Genomic DNA, 16,902 nt, shown 5'->3' on the forward strand with positions numbered 1-16,902 from the left:
CCTCTGCTCTGTGTAGCCCGCGCCCTCTGCTCTGTGTAGCCCGCGCCATCTGCTCTGTGTAGCCCACGCCCTCTGCTCTGTGTAGTCGGTGCCCTCTGCTGCCCTTCATAAAATTCTTCTCCAAGCCCTAATTATCACATACTCTTAGTAAGCAGATCACATTTCCCATAATTGTTTTTTTTAATAAAGTATTCTTTATTATTTTTTCAATTTGAAACATATACTCTATAAAACAGAACATACACACAATAAACAGAAATATCATACCACATACAGTATTTCTGATCAACAAAAAAAATAGAAAATAAAATATAAAATGGGGAAATCTTGTTACAATCCACAATTAAATTAACCTTAGAAATTATAACTAGGTCCGAGGGGATGCATATCTCGACTTTATACATCTTGTCCAAATACGATCATATTTAGACTCTGCTCTACGGGCAAAGTATAATTATCTCATGTTGTACAGTAGCATTTACTAAGGAAACCCACTCCTGAAATTCAGGCCCACTAGGAGCCATCCATGATCGAGCCAAACAGACTTTTGCCAGAGCACATAAATTGATAGCATATTGAGTGCTATAACGGTCCAGCTCATCATCTTCTCTAGCCCTCAAAGTACAGAAGTTTGGTATAAGTACTGTGATGGGAATACTGGTGCGTGACATAGCAGCTTTTACCTGAATTTCCGAACATTCCCACAATAAATGCCAAAATGTGCCCGGACTAGTACCACCTTTAGGACAAACATCAGACTGTCTACCTCCAAAACGTACTAGTCTCACAGTAGAAGGAGACTCCCTGAAAGAGTGTGTGATCTCCCTGGCACCGAGTAAAATCCAATTCATTGGACATCGTCAGAACATTTTGCTCTCCTCAGATTTACTATGAATCGTGTTTGTCGGTTTTGATTTGATGGTGATCCTCTGGGATTTGTAGCCTGTGTGATTTGATGGTGATCCTTTGTGATTTGTGGCATGTGTGATTTGATGGTGATCCTCTGTGATTTGTGGAGTGTGTTTTTTGATGGTGATCCTCTGATTTGTGGCGTGTGTGATTTGTTGGTGATCATCTGCGATTTGTGGTGTGTGATTTGATGGTGATCCTCTGATTTGTGGAGTGTGTGATTTGATGGTGATCCTCTGATTTGTGGAGTGTGTGATTTGATGGTGATCCTCTGTGATTTGTGGAGTGTGTGATTTGATGGTGATCCTCTGTGATTTGTGGAGTGTGTGATTTGATGGTGATCCTCTGATTTGTGGAGTGTGTGATTTGATGGTGATCCTCTGGGATTTGTAGCCTGTGTGATTTGATGGTGATCCTTTGTGATTTGTGGCGTGTGTGATTTGATGGTGATCCTCTGTGATTTGAGGTGTGTGTGATTTGATGGTGATTCTCTGATGTGTGGCGTGTGTGATTTGATGGTGATCCTCTGTGATTTGTGGCGTGTGTGATTTGATGGTGATCCTCTGATTTGTGGCGTGTGTGATTTGTTGGTGATCCTCTGATTTGTGGAGTGTGTGATTTGATGGTGATCCTCTGATTTGTGGAGTGTGTGATTTGATGGTGATCCTCTGTGATTTGTGGAGTGTGTGATTTGATGGTGATCCTCTGTGATTTGTGGAGTGTGTGATTTGATGGTGATCCTCTGATTTGTGGAGTGTGTGATTTGATGGTGATCCTCTGGGATTTGTAGCCTGTGTGATTTGATGGTGATCCTTTGTGATTTGTGGCGTGTGTGATTTGATGGTGATCCTCTGTGATTTGAGGTGTGTGTGATTTGATGGTGATTCTCTGATGTGTGGCGTGTGTGATTTGATGGTGATCCTCTGTGATTTGTGGCGTGTGTGATTTGATGGTGATCCTCTGATTTGTGGTGTGCGTGATTTGATGGTGATTCTCTGATTTATAGTGTGTGTGATTTGATGGTGATCCTCTGTGATTTGTGGAGTGTGTGATTTGATGGTGATCCTCTGGGATTTGTAGCCTGTGTGATTTGATGGTGATCCTTTGTGATTTGTGGCGTGTGTGATTTGATGGTGATCCTCTGTGATTTGAGGTGTGTGTGATTTGATGGTGATTCTCTGATTTGTGGTGTGTGTGATTTGATGGTGATCCTCTGTGATTTGTGGTGTGTGTGATTTGATGGTGATCCTCTGATTTGTGGAGTGTGTGATTTGATGGTGATCTCTGATTTGTGGAGTGTGTGATTTGTTGGTGATCCTCTGATTTGTGGAGTGTGTGATTTCATGGTGATCCTCTGCGATTTGTGGAGTGTGTGATTTGATGGTGATCCTCTGATTTGTGGCGTGTGTGATTTGATGGTGATCCTCTGTGAATTGTGGTGTGTGTGATTTGATGCTGATCCTCTGATTTGTGGAGTGTGTGATTTGATGCTGATCCTCTGATTTGTGGAGTGTGTGATTTGATGCTGATCCTCTGATTTGTGGAGTGTGTGATTTGATGCTGATCCTCTGATTTGTGGAGTGTGTGATTTGATGCTGATCCTCTGATTTGTGGTGTGTGTGATTTGATGGTGATCCTCTGATTTGTGGTGTGTGTGATTTGTGGTGATCCTCTGTGATTTGTGGAGTGTGTGATTTGATGGTGATCCTCTGTGATTTGTGGTGTGTGTGATTTGATGGTGATCCTCTGATTTGTGGAGTGTGTGATTTGATGGTGATCCTCTGTGATTTGTGGAGTGTGTGATTTGATGGTGATCCTCTGCGATTTGTGGAGTGTGTGATTTGATGGTGATCCTCTGTGAATTGTGGTGTGTGTGATTTGATGGTGATCCTCTGATTTGTGGCGTGTGTGATTTGATGGTGATCCTCTGTGAATTGTGGTGTGTGTGATTTGAATCATATTGGTTGTTTTTCACTGGAACTCGCAAATCCCGCAATTCTCCTGAGATCGCAATTGAATAGGTTTGTATGTGTGTCAGTGTTAAGGGTTTGAGGTTTGGTCTGATGGTGCTTTGTTGGATTTTGTAGTAGTGTGTCAGGTGTGATTTGGGCTTTAGTAAATCCCCTCTGTGAGTTCTGCATATCAGCCAGCAAAAGTGATTTTCATTCTATATGATATTAGCAATGTATAGCTCTCATACATACAAGTATAAGGTAAGCCACGAGCCACGGCTCCCGCCATGGGCAACTTCCATTCTATGTATGGGATCAGTGGTTGGAGGGTATGCTGATCCTTGTAGTGCCATATTTGAGGACCTTGGGGTGCTTCTACACTGTTATTATGATGTAGGATGTAAATCACATTTGCTGGGCGATTTGCACTGTGCTGGGGGAATCTCTGTTGCCTGAATAGATAAGGCTGGTCACATCCAGAGTGAGAAGGATCAGGCAGCAGGACTGTGTGATAGCCAGGAGGCATGCGGAGGATGGGGATGATGAGGATACTATAGCAGCTGGAAGATGGGGAGCAGGGGAGAGTGTGATATTGTCAATTATTGGTTTTGAGGCAGCATTGGGCCATCCAGGTAGAGAGGCAGAGAGGAGGGGTAAGATGGAAGGAGAGGTCGGAGGAGGAGGGGGGTGTATAGAGTTGGTACTGTAGACAGAGTTTGCCAAGTAGAGGGCCGAGAACAGAACTTTCAGGGATTCCAGCGGATACACGAAGGGCGGATGAGTCAAAAAGAGAAACACTAAAGCAGCAATCACAGACCTAGGACTCTGACCAGTGAGCAGAGACCAGGATAGATGATGTGGAGGAGAAATGAGGGGGTCCGCAGCATCAATAGCAACAGAGAGGTCCAAGAACATGACCTGGAAGATGTGACTTACAGACTTAGATAGAAGACCACTGGTCACTTTAGTGAGGGCATATTCAGGGGGGAGCTGGCGGACTGTGCCAGGTGGTTGTAGACAAGCCAATCTAGAAGATTGGAAACAAAAGGGATGAGAGAAGTAGGGCAGCAGTTGGAGAGAGAGGTAGGTACAAAGGAGCATGAGTGTGTGTTTGAGGGTGAAGGGGGAGATGCCAGCAGAGACAGGTAGGTGGGAGAGGTGAGTTAGGTGCGGGCAGTAAGGGGGGGGGGGAGAGGATTGAGGGAATGGTTTGACGGGCAAACCGAGGGAGAGGAGGAAGAGAGAATTGTGACATCACCACAGACTGGAGAGAAGGAACCACAACTCCCAGGTGGGTGACATTTGCCAGCAGATGTGTTTTGGAGACCAGTGATGTATTCCATTATGGAGACAAACCAGCTGCTCTTTGTAGGTACCTGATGCCAGGGGCGATGTGACATTTTCCCGTTACTTAGCAGTGCATGAGCGATTATATGGTTTTATGTTATTATTTATAATGTCATTATCGTTATGTTATGTTGAGATCCATTCCTCAGGAGTCAGAACACACTAGCAGTGCATGTTTTCCAGGTCTCCTCACAAGTAAAATAACTAGCATAACCTGTGGATCTTTTAAAATGTGTCAGTCAGTGATGAGCACACCTGTACCCCAGCATGGAGATCTGGAAAACATGTCCTGTTAGTTTGTGCCGAGGACTAGAAGCACTACCTTAATGATATGTTGTTCTGTAATCACCTTGTCCTATGATTCGCTATCGGGTTACTACAATGTGCTGCAGTAATATGATGTGCCGTTGTTTTTATATCAGTAATAATGTATTCGGTCGCCCTATCTAAGGCACAAGTCTGTATTATTTATTATTACCAGTTATTTATATAGCGCACACATATTCCGCAGCGCTTTACAGAGATGTACAGGCCACAGATGTCTCATACCAGTAGCGATGCCGTACACCGTGTGCTGCTGCACAAGTTTTCCCGATGAGCCCTGAGGTGATGAGCGCAGAACAGAGGTTATGTGCGGGAGTGTATACAGATATATATATATATATATATATATATATAACATGATGTGTCTGGAAATGGATGTTCCGTGCTGTTACTTTGTGACACATGAATGACAGGCCGAGTAGCAGGAATGAGGCGGCCAGCTGGGGGCGCCCTCATGGTGACGTCTCCCACCTCGCCACCACCAGCAGCACACTCTGTTACTGGCCTGAGGAAGGCAGGGTACATGGCACTGTAGTAGCAGGACGGGATGTACTGTGAGGGGGACATGGTGTGATGTATCACAGACAGCGCTATATGTATCATCCTTCTGCTCTCACCTCCCCACCATACATGGCTGTATGTAGTGTGCACCCCTGTCTCACCTCACACACCCCCTCCTGTCTCCTTCTCACTCCCTCCCTCCTCCTTCTCCAGCTCCCCCTCCCCTCTCACACCCATCCCCTCCTGCCGCCTCCTCAGCTGCTGCATTGCTACCTTGCACACACACAGCCTGTCAATGGAGCTGGAAAATATTGTGGCTAACACGGTTCTGCTGAAGGCCAGAGAGGGTAAGTGAGGATGGAGAGGAGACAGCAGACTGGTCCAGCCCTGGTGCTGTGCACCTGCTCCCAGCATCCCGGCATTCCCAGCTGCTTGGCCTTATATTGTGCTGCAGACCTCCAGGAACCATCACAGGCAGGACGGGGACGTCTCTCTCATCGTATTAGTTTGCGCTCCCCCCTGCTGCCATGCTTCCTCAGGGCTGTCATTCTGCGCCCTGGGGGGGGGTCCCCGAGATCTGCTGGCACCTGTGACATGAAATTAAGGTTATCTTCATTCATGACTTCATTCATACACAGCTGCCTTTCCCAGGGTCTGAGGCTGCGTCTGTCAGGCCTAGGGATAATTACCACTCACTATTAATAATGTGCTTTTATCAAACACACGTGTGACAAGCAGGTCCCTCCTCCCTTCTAGTGGGCAGTGGTAGAAGGGGCTACACACCCCCCTCCTCCCCGTGTAGTGGGATGACGCCAGGGTCAGTGCTGGGACCCTCTGTGGATGTCATGTATGTGGGATTCCTGGCAAAGTGTCATTTATTATGTGAGGGATTGTACTGAGGAGACTGCACAGACCGTTACCCAGAACTACAACTCACCTCATCTGTATCCAGTCTCTGGGGGTCGTAGTTGTAATGTGTGATGGTAACTTCCATTCCCGTTCCATCCAGCTGGTGGCGCATTCATTACTACCTGTATCTATTTGTGTAATGTTTTCTATGCACTGTACATGTATATAATCTAATATTCATATATGAGGAGAGACAAGGGTTAGATATAACATGGCTGTACTGTGCCAGGGTCCCGTTTGGCAGTAATATATGTTACTATACACCATGATAGGTGATATATGAGGAGAGACAAGGGTTATGTATAACATGACTGTACTGTGCCAGGGTCCCGGGTTTGGCAGTAATATGTGTTACTATACACCATGACAGGTGATATATGAGGAGAGACAAGGGTTATGTATAACATGACTGTACTGTGCCAGGGTCCCGTGTTTGGCAGTAATATGTGTTACTATACACCATGACAGGTGATATATGAGGTGAGACAAGGGTTAGGGATGACATGACTGTACTGTGCCAGGGTCCCGTGTTTGGCAGTAATATGTGTTACTATACACCATGAAAGGTGATATATGAGGTGAGACAAGGGTTAGGTATAACATGACTGTACTGTGCCAGGGTCCCGTGTTTGGCAGTAATATGTGTTACTATACACCATGACAGGTGATATATGAGGAGAGACAAGGGTTATGTATAACATGACTGTACTGTGCCAGGGTCCCGTGTTTGGCAGTAATATGTGTTACTATACACCATGACAGGTGATATATGAGGTGAGACAAGGGTTAGGGATGACATGACTGTACTGTGCCAGGGTCCCGTGTTTGGCAGTAATATGTGTTACTATACACCATGAAAGGTGATATATGAGGTGAGACCAGGGTTAGGGATAACATGACTGTACTGTGCCAGGGTCCCGTGTTTGGCAGTAATATGTGTTACTATACACCATGACAGGTGATATATGAGGTGAGACAAGGGTTAGGGATGACATGACTGTACTGTGCCAGGGTCCCGTGTTTGGCAGTAATATGTGTTACTATACACCATGAAAGGTGATATATGAGGAGAGACAAGGGTTAGGGATAACATGACTGTACTGTGCCAGGGTCCGTGTTTGGCAGTAATATGTGTTACTATACACCATGAAAGGTGATATATGAGGTGAGATAAGGGTTAGGGATAACATGACTGTACTGTGCCAGGGTCCCGTGTTTGGCAGTAATATGTGTTACTATACACCATGAAAGGTGATATATGAGGAGAGACAAGGGTTAGGGATAACATGACTGTACTGTGCCAGGGTCCCGTGTTTGGCAGTAATATGTGTTACTATACACCATGATAGGTGATATATGAGGTGAGACAAGGGTTATGTATAACATGACTGTACTGTGCCAGGGTCCGTGTTTGGCAGTAATATGTGTTACTATACACCATGACAGGTGATATATGAGGTGAGATAAGGGTTAGGGATGACATAACTGTACTGTGCCAGGGTCCCGTGTTTGGCAGTAATATGTGTTACTATACACCATGATAGGTGATATATGAGGTGAGACAAGGGTTAGGGATGACATGACTGTACTGTGCCAGGATCCCGTGTTTGGCAGTAATATGTGTTACTATACACCATGATAGGTGATATATGAGGTGAGACAAGGGTTAGGGATGACATGACTGTACTGTGCCAGGGTCCCGTGTTTGGCAGTAATATGTGTTACTATACACCATGACAGGTGATATATGAGGTGAGATAAGGGTTAGGGATGACATAACTGTACTGTGCCAGGGTCCCGTGTTTGGCAGTAATATGTGTTACTATACACCATGATAGGTGATGTATGAGGAGAGACAAGGGTTAGGGATAACATGACTGTAATGTGCCAGGGTCCCGTGTTTGGCAGTAATATGTGTTACTATACACCATGAAAGGTGATATATGAGGTGAGATAAGGGTTAGGGATGACATAACTGTACTGTGCCAGGGTCCCGTGTTTGGCAGTAATATGTGTTACTATACACCATGAAAGGTGATATATGAGGTGAGACAAGGGTTAGGGATAACATGACTGTACTGTGCCAGGGTCCCGTGTTTGGCAGTAATATGTGTTACTATACACCATGATAGGTGATATATGAGGTGAGACAAGGGTTATGTATGACAAGACTGTACTGTGCCAGGGTCCCGTGTTTGGCAGTAATATGTGTTACTATACACCATGACAGGTGATATATGAGGTGAGATAAGGGTTAGGGATGACATAACTGTACTGTGCCAGGGTCCCGTGTTTGGCAGTAATATGTGTTACTATACACCATGATAGGTGATATATGAGGTGAGACAAGGGTTATGTATAACATGACTGTACTGTGCCAGGGTCCGTGTTTGGCAGTAATATGTGTTACTATACACCATGATAGGTGATATATGAGGTGAGACAAGGGTTAGGGATGACATGACTGTACTGTGCCAGGGTCCCGTGTTTGGCAGTAATATGTGTTACTATACACCATGACAGGTGATACATGAGGTGAGATAAGGGTTAGGGATGACATAACTGTACTGTGCCAGGGTCCCGTGTTTGGCAGTAATATGTGTTACTATACACCATGAAAGGTAATATATGAGGTGAGACAAGGGTTAGGGATAACATGACTGTACTGTGCCAGGATCCCGTGTTTGGCAGTAATATGTGTTACTATACACCATGATAGGTGATGTATGAGGAGAGACAAGGGTTAGGGATAACATGACTGTAATGTGCCAGGGTCCCGTGTTTGGCAGTAATATGTGTTACTATACACCATGAAAGGTGATATATGAGGTGAGATAAGGGTTAGGGATGACATAACTGTACTGTGCCAGGGTCCCGTGTTTGGCAGTAATATGTGTTACTATACACCATGAAAGGTGATATATGAGGTGAGACAAGGGTTAGGGATAACATGACTGTACTGTGCCAGGGTCCCGTGTTTGGCTGTAATATGTGTTACTATACACCATGATAGGTGATATATGAGGTGAGACAAGGGTTAGGGATAACATGACTGTATTGTGCCTGGGTCCCGTGTTTGGCAGTAATATGTGTTACTATACACCATGATAGGTGATATATGAGGTGAGACAAGGGTTATGTATGACAAGACTGTACTGTGCCAGGGTCCCGTGTTTGGCAGTAATATGTGTTACTATACACCATGACAGGTGATATATGAGGTGAGATAAGGGTTAGGGATAACATGACTGTATTGTGCCTGGGTCCCGTGTTTGGCAGTAATATGTGTTACTATACACCATGACAGGTGATATATGAGGTGAGACCAGGGTTAGGGATAACATGACTGTATTGTGCCAGGGTCCCGTGTTTGGCAGTAATATGTGTTACTATACACCATGATAGGTGATATATGAGGTGAGACAAGGGTTAGGGATAACATGACTGTACTGTGCCAGGGTCCCGTGTTTGGCAGTAATATGTGTTACTATACACCATGATAGGTGATATATGAGGTGAGATAAGGGTTAGGGATAACATGACTGTACTGTGCCAGGGTCCCGTGTTTGGCAGTAATATGTGTTACTATACACCATGATAGGTGATATATGAGGTGAGACAAGGGTTAGGGATAACATGACTGTACTGTGCCAGGGTCCCGTGTTTGGCAGTAATATGTGTTACTATACACCATGATAGGTGATATATGAGGTGAGATAAGGGTTAGGGATGACATAACTGTACTGTGCCAGGGTCCCGTGTTTGGCAGTAATATGTGTTACTATACACCATGATAGGTGATATATGAGGTGAGACAAGGGTTAGGGATGACATGACTGTACTGTACCAGGGTCCCGTGTTTGGCAGTAATATGTGTTACTATACACCATGACAGGTGATATATGAGGTGAGATAAGGGTTAGGGATGACATGACTGTACTGTGCCAGGGTCCCGTGTTTGGCAGTAATATGTGTTACTATACACCATGACAGGTGATATATGAGGTGAGATAAGGGTTAGGGATGACATAACTGTACTGTGCCAGGGTCCCGTGTTTGGCAGTAATATGTGTTACTATACACCATGAAAGGTAATATATGAGGTGAGACAAGGGTTAGGGATAACATGACTGTAATGTGCCAGGGTCCCGTGTTTGGCAGTAATATCTGTTACTATACACCATGAAAGGTGATATATGAGGTGAGATAAGGGTTAGGGATGACATAACTGTACTGTGCCAGGGTCCCGTGTTTGGCAGTAATATGTGTTACTATACACCATGAAAGGTGATATATGAGGTGAGATAAGGGTTAGGGATAACATGACTGTACTGTGCCAGGGTCCCGTGTTTGGCAGTAATATGTGTTACTATACACCATGATAGGTGATATATGAGGTGAGACAAGGGTTAGGGATGACATGACTGTACTGTGCCAGGGTCCCGTGTTTGGCAGTAATATGTGTTACTATACACCATGACAGGTGATATATGAGGTGTGATAAGGGTTAGGGATAACATGACTGTATTGTGCCTGGGTCCCGTGTTTGGCAGTAATATGTGTTACTATACACCATGATAGGTGATATATGAGGTGAGACAAGGGTTAGGGATGACATGACTGTACTGTGCCAGGATCCCGTGTTTGGCAGTAATATGTATTACTATACACCATGAAAGGTGATATATGAGGTGAGACAAGGGTTAGGGATAACGACTGTACTATGCCAGGGTCCCGTGTTTGGCAGTAATATGTGTTATGACTATACCCGCCATGCTCCTTGTCACTCCTCTGCATGTTAGGTGTCAGGTGTCTATAACTGAGCAGGCAGAGAGGGACTGACATAACCATATTTGAGAGACTGTATAACTAAGCTCGGTAATATATATGGAATAACTGGAGAGCGGCTACACCCGCCATGCTTCCTGTCACTTCTCTGCATGTTAGGTGTCGGGTGTCTATTACTGAGCAGGCAGAGAGGGACTGATATTACCATATGCTGTGTAATACTGAGCTGGGTAATGTACATGGAATAACTGGAGAGTGACTATACCCGCATGTTTCCTGTCACGCCTCTGCATGTTAGGTGTCAGATGTCTATTACTGAGCAGGCAGAGAGGGACTGACATTACCATATATGAGAGACTGTGTATTACTGATCTGGGTAATATACATGGAATAACTGGAGAGTGACTATACCCGCCATGCTTCCTGTCACACCTCTGCATGTTGTGTCAGGTGTCTATAACTGAGACCTTCTTTGGTTTTCCAAAGCGGGTATATAGCATCAACAATTCCCGGGCAATAGTCCTAGATTTCATGTTATGTAGCAGGATGGCCTCCGGGTACTTTGTGGCATAATCTATCACCATTAATATATATTGATGCCCACGAGTAGATTTTTCCAACGGCCCTATCAGATCCATACCAATTCTCTCAAAAGATACGGAAATGACAGGGAGGTGAACCAAGGTGTCTGAGTCCATGGCCGGGGTGCTGTCTTCTGACACACTGGACATTCCTGACAATACTTTTTTACTGTTGTATGAATGCCGGGCCAGAAAAATCATAACTGAATACGCTGGAGAGTTTTCTCCTTCCCCCAAATGGCCACCCCACAGGTGTGTATAAGCCGCCCTTAACACCAACTGCTCGTGTTTCCGGGTAACCAACAATTGGTCTACTCTCTTAAGGGGCCTATCCATTAGCAGATAAAATGAATGATTGAATGATATATCGCCGCTGATAAATCGCATCTATCATCTCTCCAACATGTTGGTCAATTATCGCAAATAGCTGTACGATATTAGCAATATCGTGCAGTTTATATGCAGTAAACGACGAATGATGAAAGATATTAGCAGCAGCTACAGAGTGCTGCAGAGAAAATAAATCCACTCCCTGAATGATGTCATGCGATATCGTTCATCGTTTGCCAAAATCTGTTATGTACATGACAAATATCGTTCAGCACAGCCTCCGGAATTTTCAAGGGATATCTTTTGTCTTTCATCGCTCAGAAATACATCTTCTAATGGATAGGCCCCTTTACTCTGCAAAGTATGGTATGGTACACCTTCTGCTGGTAACGCCGTGATAACTTTACCATTTATCTCTACAACATTTTCAAATGCATTTATTAAGTTCCCATCATTCCGTTGATCCTGGCCAAAGTCTTGCAAGGACACTTCCTTGCCAATGGGAACCCACTGTGCCTCGGTCTCACTCCCCTCCAGTTTGTCACTGGCCAAGGAGGGCGTTACAACCACCAAACTTTGGGAAACAGCAGAGCTTGGCTCTTGGGACACCTCTAATGTGGACCTTCTGCTATCATCATGCCACGTAACCACCTCTTGTAACAATGGAAAGTCCCGACCTAGGATCAATGGCTAGGGTGGCCTGGCGGCTACTGCGGCTATCACCTTCCGGGATCGCCCTTTGATCACTATTGGGAAGTGCACTCGGGGGGCATTCTTCTACATCCCCATGTACCCATATAACCTTTAGCAGATGTAGCACCTGATCAGCCCTAGGCCTTCCACTCACACAATCAAACTAAACAAGGTGGTTTGCGCCGGTGACATGCTTCTAGCAGCCATGCTGACCACTGGTAGAGTTGTTTTTTCAGCACTACAGTCCATCCGCTCGCCCTGCTTTGGGCAGTGCTGGCACAAATGACCGGGCTCGCCGCATTCAAAACACAGCTGGAGGTGGGTTGTTGGCTTTAACAACTGGGACCTGGTTTCTAGGCTTGGGAACTGGCTGGAATTCCCGTTTGGCTTTGTTTAACTTCCCAAGAGTCAGGTACTGTTCAATCACCGCCGCTAACTCCTCAAACGTTTGAGGATCATCCTGTAGAGCCCATTGTTGCACCACATGGTCTAGTACCCGCACAGCATGTATCTACTATACACTGAGCAGAGTTCTTATCCGGCTGCAACCACGCCTTACTCAGCCTGGCTAATTTGGCCAGCTGGACCCTTGGAGCTTCAGATCGGTTTAGCCGCCATTCCTGAAACTCCTGAGCTTTGCTAGGTCCAGTCACTCCAACTCTGCTTAATATGGCCTTTTTCAAGTGTGGATAGGAGTTTGCCTCAGTCACATTTAAATCAACATATGCTCTCTGAGGTTCCCCTGTGAGACAGGGAGCAAGTCTGGCAGCCCACTCCTCCTGAGGCCATTTTAAACAAGGTAGTACGCTCAAAGGTGCACAGAAAAGCTCCAATGTCATCAGATGGAGTAAGCTTCTGTAACACCTCTTTCTCCTGCTCACCTTTCTTCACTTCCGTTAACTCTTCATGTAATGGCTGAATTTCAGTTTGTTGCCCAGCAGCCAATTCAGCAAACAGTTTAATCAATTCCTCCATATTACACTACTTATCCCTTTATGGACAAAGTTAGCAGGCTTTATAAATTCTATTTTGAAAGCCAGATTCAGCAATCTATAACAGCAGCTTTAAAACTTCACTACATTCCCTGGGTACTCAACCACATACATAGGAATTAAGCAGTTTTATATTGTGCACAATTTGCATATACACAGACAAATTATCACTGTGAACAACTCCCGTTTTATGGCTGGCCTGCCACACTCACCCAACCAGCTGCTAGTAAAGCGACTCACTCACCAAGCCACTACGCAGTGGATAGCGTCCTGCAAAGCGTCTCACTGCCGATGTGGGTGGATCCGGTCACTGTATCTGGGCTTTTGCTGTGTAGTTATTTCCAGCAAGTCCCTGTTCGGGCACCAAATGTGACCAGAACCACATAGACCAGGTAAAATCCATCAGTAGCTGTATTGCTCACCACAGGCAGGTACACATGATAAGGCAGTTTCACAGGCAAGATGTTACACAGTCTTCCAAACAGCAATATATTTTCTTCAGTGGACTCGCAGGTCCAGGGTCCCTAACACTAGTCACCCCCGCGCCTATAAGTTGGGCGACTACCTCACCATCACGATCAGTTTCCCCAGTGTCTCTGCAGTTCTCAAACCAGCCACACACAGGTGTCTGTAATCAGCTGCCTTCTAGATTCTGATTGAGGCAACACCTGAACTGGACATTACACATTCCTAATGCCTTTGCTCTGCAAAATCTGGGAGATCTGGATATTCCACATTTACCTCATGTGGAATTATGCTGACTCTGTCACAATATATATAACCTATTGTGTGCTGGATGTACCCTATAGCTGTACATAGATATAACCTATAGTGTGCTGGATGTACCCTATAGCTGTACATAGATATAACTATGGTGTGCTGGATGTACCCTATAGCTGTACATAGATATAACCTATAGTGTGCTGGGTGTACCCTATAGCTGTACATAGATATAACTATGGTGTGCTGGATGCACCCTATAGCTGTACATAGATATAACTATGGTGTGCTGGATGTACCCTATAGCTGTACATAGATATAACTATGGTGTGCTGGATGTACCCTATAGCTGTACATAGATATAACTATGGTGTGCTGGGTGTACCCTATAGCTGTACATAGATATAACCTATAGTGTGCTGGGTGTACCCTATAGCTGTACATAGATATTACCTATAGTGTGCTGGATGTACCCTATAGCTGTACATAGATATAACTATGGTGTTCTGGATGTACCCTATAGCTGTACATAGATATAACCTATGGTGTGCTGGGTGTACCCTATAGCTGTACATAGATATAACCTATGGTGTGCTGGGTGTACCCTATAGCTGTACATATATATAACCTATAGTGTGCTGGATGTACCCTATAGCTGTACATAGATATAACCTATGGTGTGCTGGGTGTACCCTATAGCTGTACATAGATATAACCTATGGTGTGCTGGGTGTACCCTATAGCTGTACATAGATATAACCTATGGTGTGCTGGATGTACCCTATAACTGTACATAGATATAACCTATGGTGTGCTGGATGTACCCTATAGCTGTACATAGATATAACCTATGGTGTGCTGGATGTACCCTATAGCTGTACATAGATATAACATATGGTGTGCTGGGTGTACCCTATAGCTGTACATAGATATAACCTATGGTGTGCTGTGTGCTGAGTGTACACTATAGCTGTACATAGATTTAACCTATGGTGTGCTGGGTGTACCCTATAGCTGTACATAGATATAACCTATGGTGTGCTGGATGTACCCTATAGCTGTACATAGATATAACCTATGGTGTGCTGGATGTACCCTATAACTGTACATAGATAGATAGATAGAAAGATAGATAGATATCTATTGTGATAGAAGCACTGGGTCCTGTGGGTGTGGATGTGCGAAGAGAGGGAGGGCTCCATCCACAGGCCATTTCAGGTGTTGGTCCTTTCAGTCTGGGAGCAGGCTGATTAGTAGTTGCACCTGGAAGTGGTTCATATAGCTGTGTTAAGGTTTTAGTTGAGTGTCTCACATACCCTGGGGAAGAATAGACACTGAGGTTTGTTCAGAGACACTGTGTTATTTGGAAGTGCTGTGCTTTTGTTTGTGGTAAGGCAGTAGGCCCTGCCACTTGCAGAGAGGGAATAACCTGTCTATTTAGTGCCCAGATGGGCTAGGACTTATTTTTATGTTTTGTTTAGTTTGTTTTTTATATTGCAAAATAAAACTGGTTCCGACCAGCTTGCACGAAAGCCCTGGACTGGTGTGCTGTTTCCTGGCTGCTGTGTGTAAGGAGGTGCCCATCTACCCCAGGAGAAGGACACATTCCCAGACTATATCACACTATCTATTATACACACACTCCTCCAATCTCATGGTGGCACACCACTGCTCTGTATAGCTGGAGCTGGGGGGAGCGCACACCGCTGCTCTGTATAGCGGGAGCTGGGGGGGTAGCGCACACTGCTGCTCTGTATAGCGGGAGCTGGGGGGAGCGCACACCACTGCTCTGTATAGCGGGGGCCGGGGGGAGCGCACACCGCTGTTCTGTATAGCGTGAGCTGGGGGGGAGCGCACACTGCTGCTCTGTATAGCGGGAGCCGGGGGGAGTGCACACCACTGCTCTGTATAGCGGGAGCCGGGGGGAGCGCACACTGCTGCTCTGTATAGCGGGAGCTGGGGGGAATGCACACTGCTGCTCTGTATAGCGGGAGCCGGGGGGAGCGCACACCACTGCTCTGTATAGCGGGAGCCGGGGGGAGTGCACACCACTGCTCTGTATAAGGGGAGCGCACACTGCTGCTCTGTATAGCGGGAGCCGGGGGAAGCGCACATCACTGCTCTGTATAGCGGGGGCCGGGGGGAGCGCACACCGCTGCTCTGTATAGCGGGAGCCGGGGGAGCGCACACCGCTGCTCTGTATAGCGGGAGCTGGGGGGGAGCGCACACCGATGCTCTGTATAGCGGGAGCCGGGGGGAGCGCACACCACTGCTCTGAATAGCGGGGGCCGGGGGGAGCGCACACCGCTGCTCTGTATAGCGGGGGCCGGGGGGAGCGCACACCGCTGCTCTGTATAGCGGGGGCCGGGGGGAGCGCACACCGCTGCTCTGTATAGCGGGAGCCGGGGGGAGCGCACACCGCTGCTCTGTATAGCAGGGGCCGGGGGGAGCGCACACCGCTGCTCTGTATAGCGGGAGCCGGGGGGAGCGCACACCGCTGCTCTGTATAGCGGGAGCTGGGGGAGCGCTCACCGCTGCTCTGTACAGCGGGGGCCGGGGGGAGCGCACACCGCTGCTCTGTACAGCGGGCGCCGGGGGGAGCGCACACCGCTGCTCTGTACAGCGGGGGCCGGGGGAGCGCACACCGCCGCTCTGTATAGCGGGGGCTGGGGGGAGCGCACACCGCTGCTCTGTATAGCGGGAGCCGGGGGAGCGCACACTGCTGCTCTGTATAGCGGGAGCCGGGGGGAGCGCACACCGCCGCTCTGTATAGCGGGGGCCGGGAGGAGTGCACACCGCCGTGTAGCGGAGCAGTAGGTACACAGGGGAAGATCTTTTCACAGTGGAAGCAGAGCC

General features: G+C 46.5%; 1 protein-coding gene across 2 annotated transcripts in view; it reads left to right on the top strand.

Annotated features, from left to right (window-relative positions):
- GRK5 (G protein-coupled receptor kinase 5) overlaps positions 1-16,902 on the top strand; it is a 534,562-nt gene that overhangs the window by 110,996 nt on the left and 406,664 nt on the right. Inside the window, exon 1 of one of the 2 annotated variants that reach the window (XM_088466450.1) lies at positions 5,288-5,380. The exons of the other annotated variant lie outside the window; for it this stretch is intronic. Within the exon in view, the coding sequence (XP_088322576.1) occupies positions 5,329-5,380 (52 nt within the window). The 5' untranslated portion in view covers positions 5,288-5,328. Of the gene's footprint in view, positions 1-5,287; positions 5,381-16,902 lie in introns of those variants that run through there. 2 annotated transcript variants of the gene reach the window in all.

Source organism: Taudactylus pleione, unplaced genomic scaffold, assembly GCF_031769625.1.
Source record: "Taudactylus pleione unplaced genomic scaffold, aTauple2 ptg003137l, whole genome shotgun sequence".
Classification (NCBI taxonomy): Eukaryota; Metazoa; Chordata; class Amphibia; order Anura; family Myobatrachidae; genus Taudactylus; species Taudactylus pleione.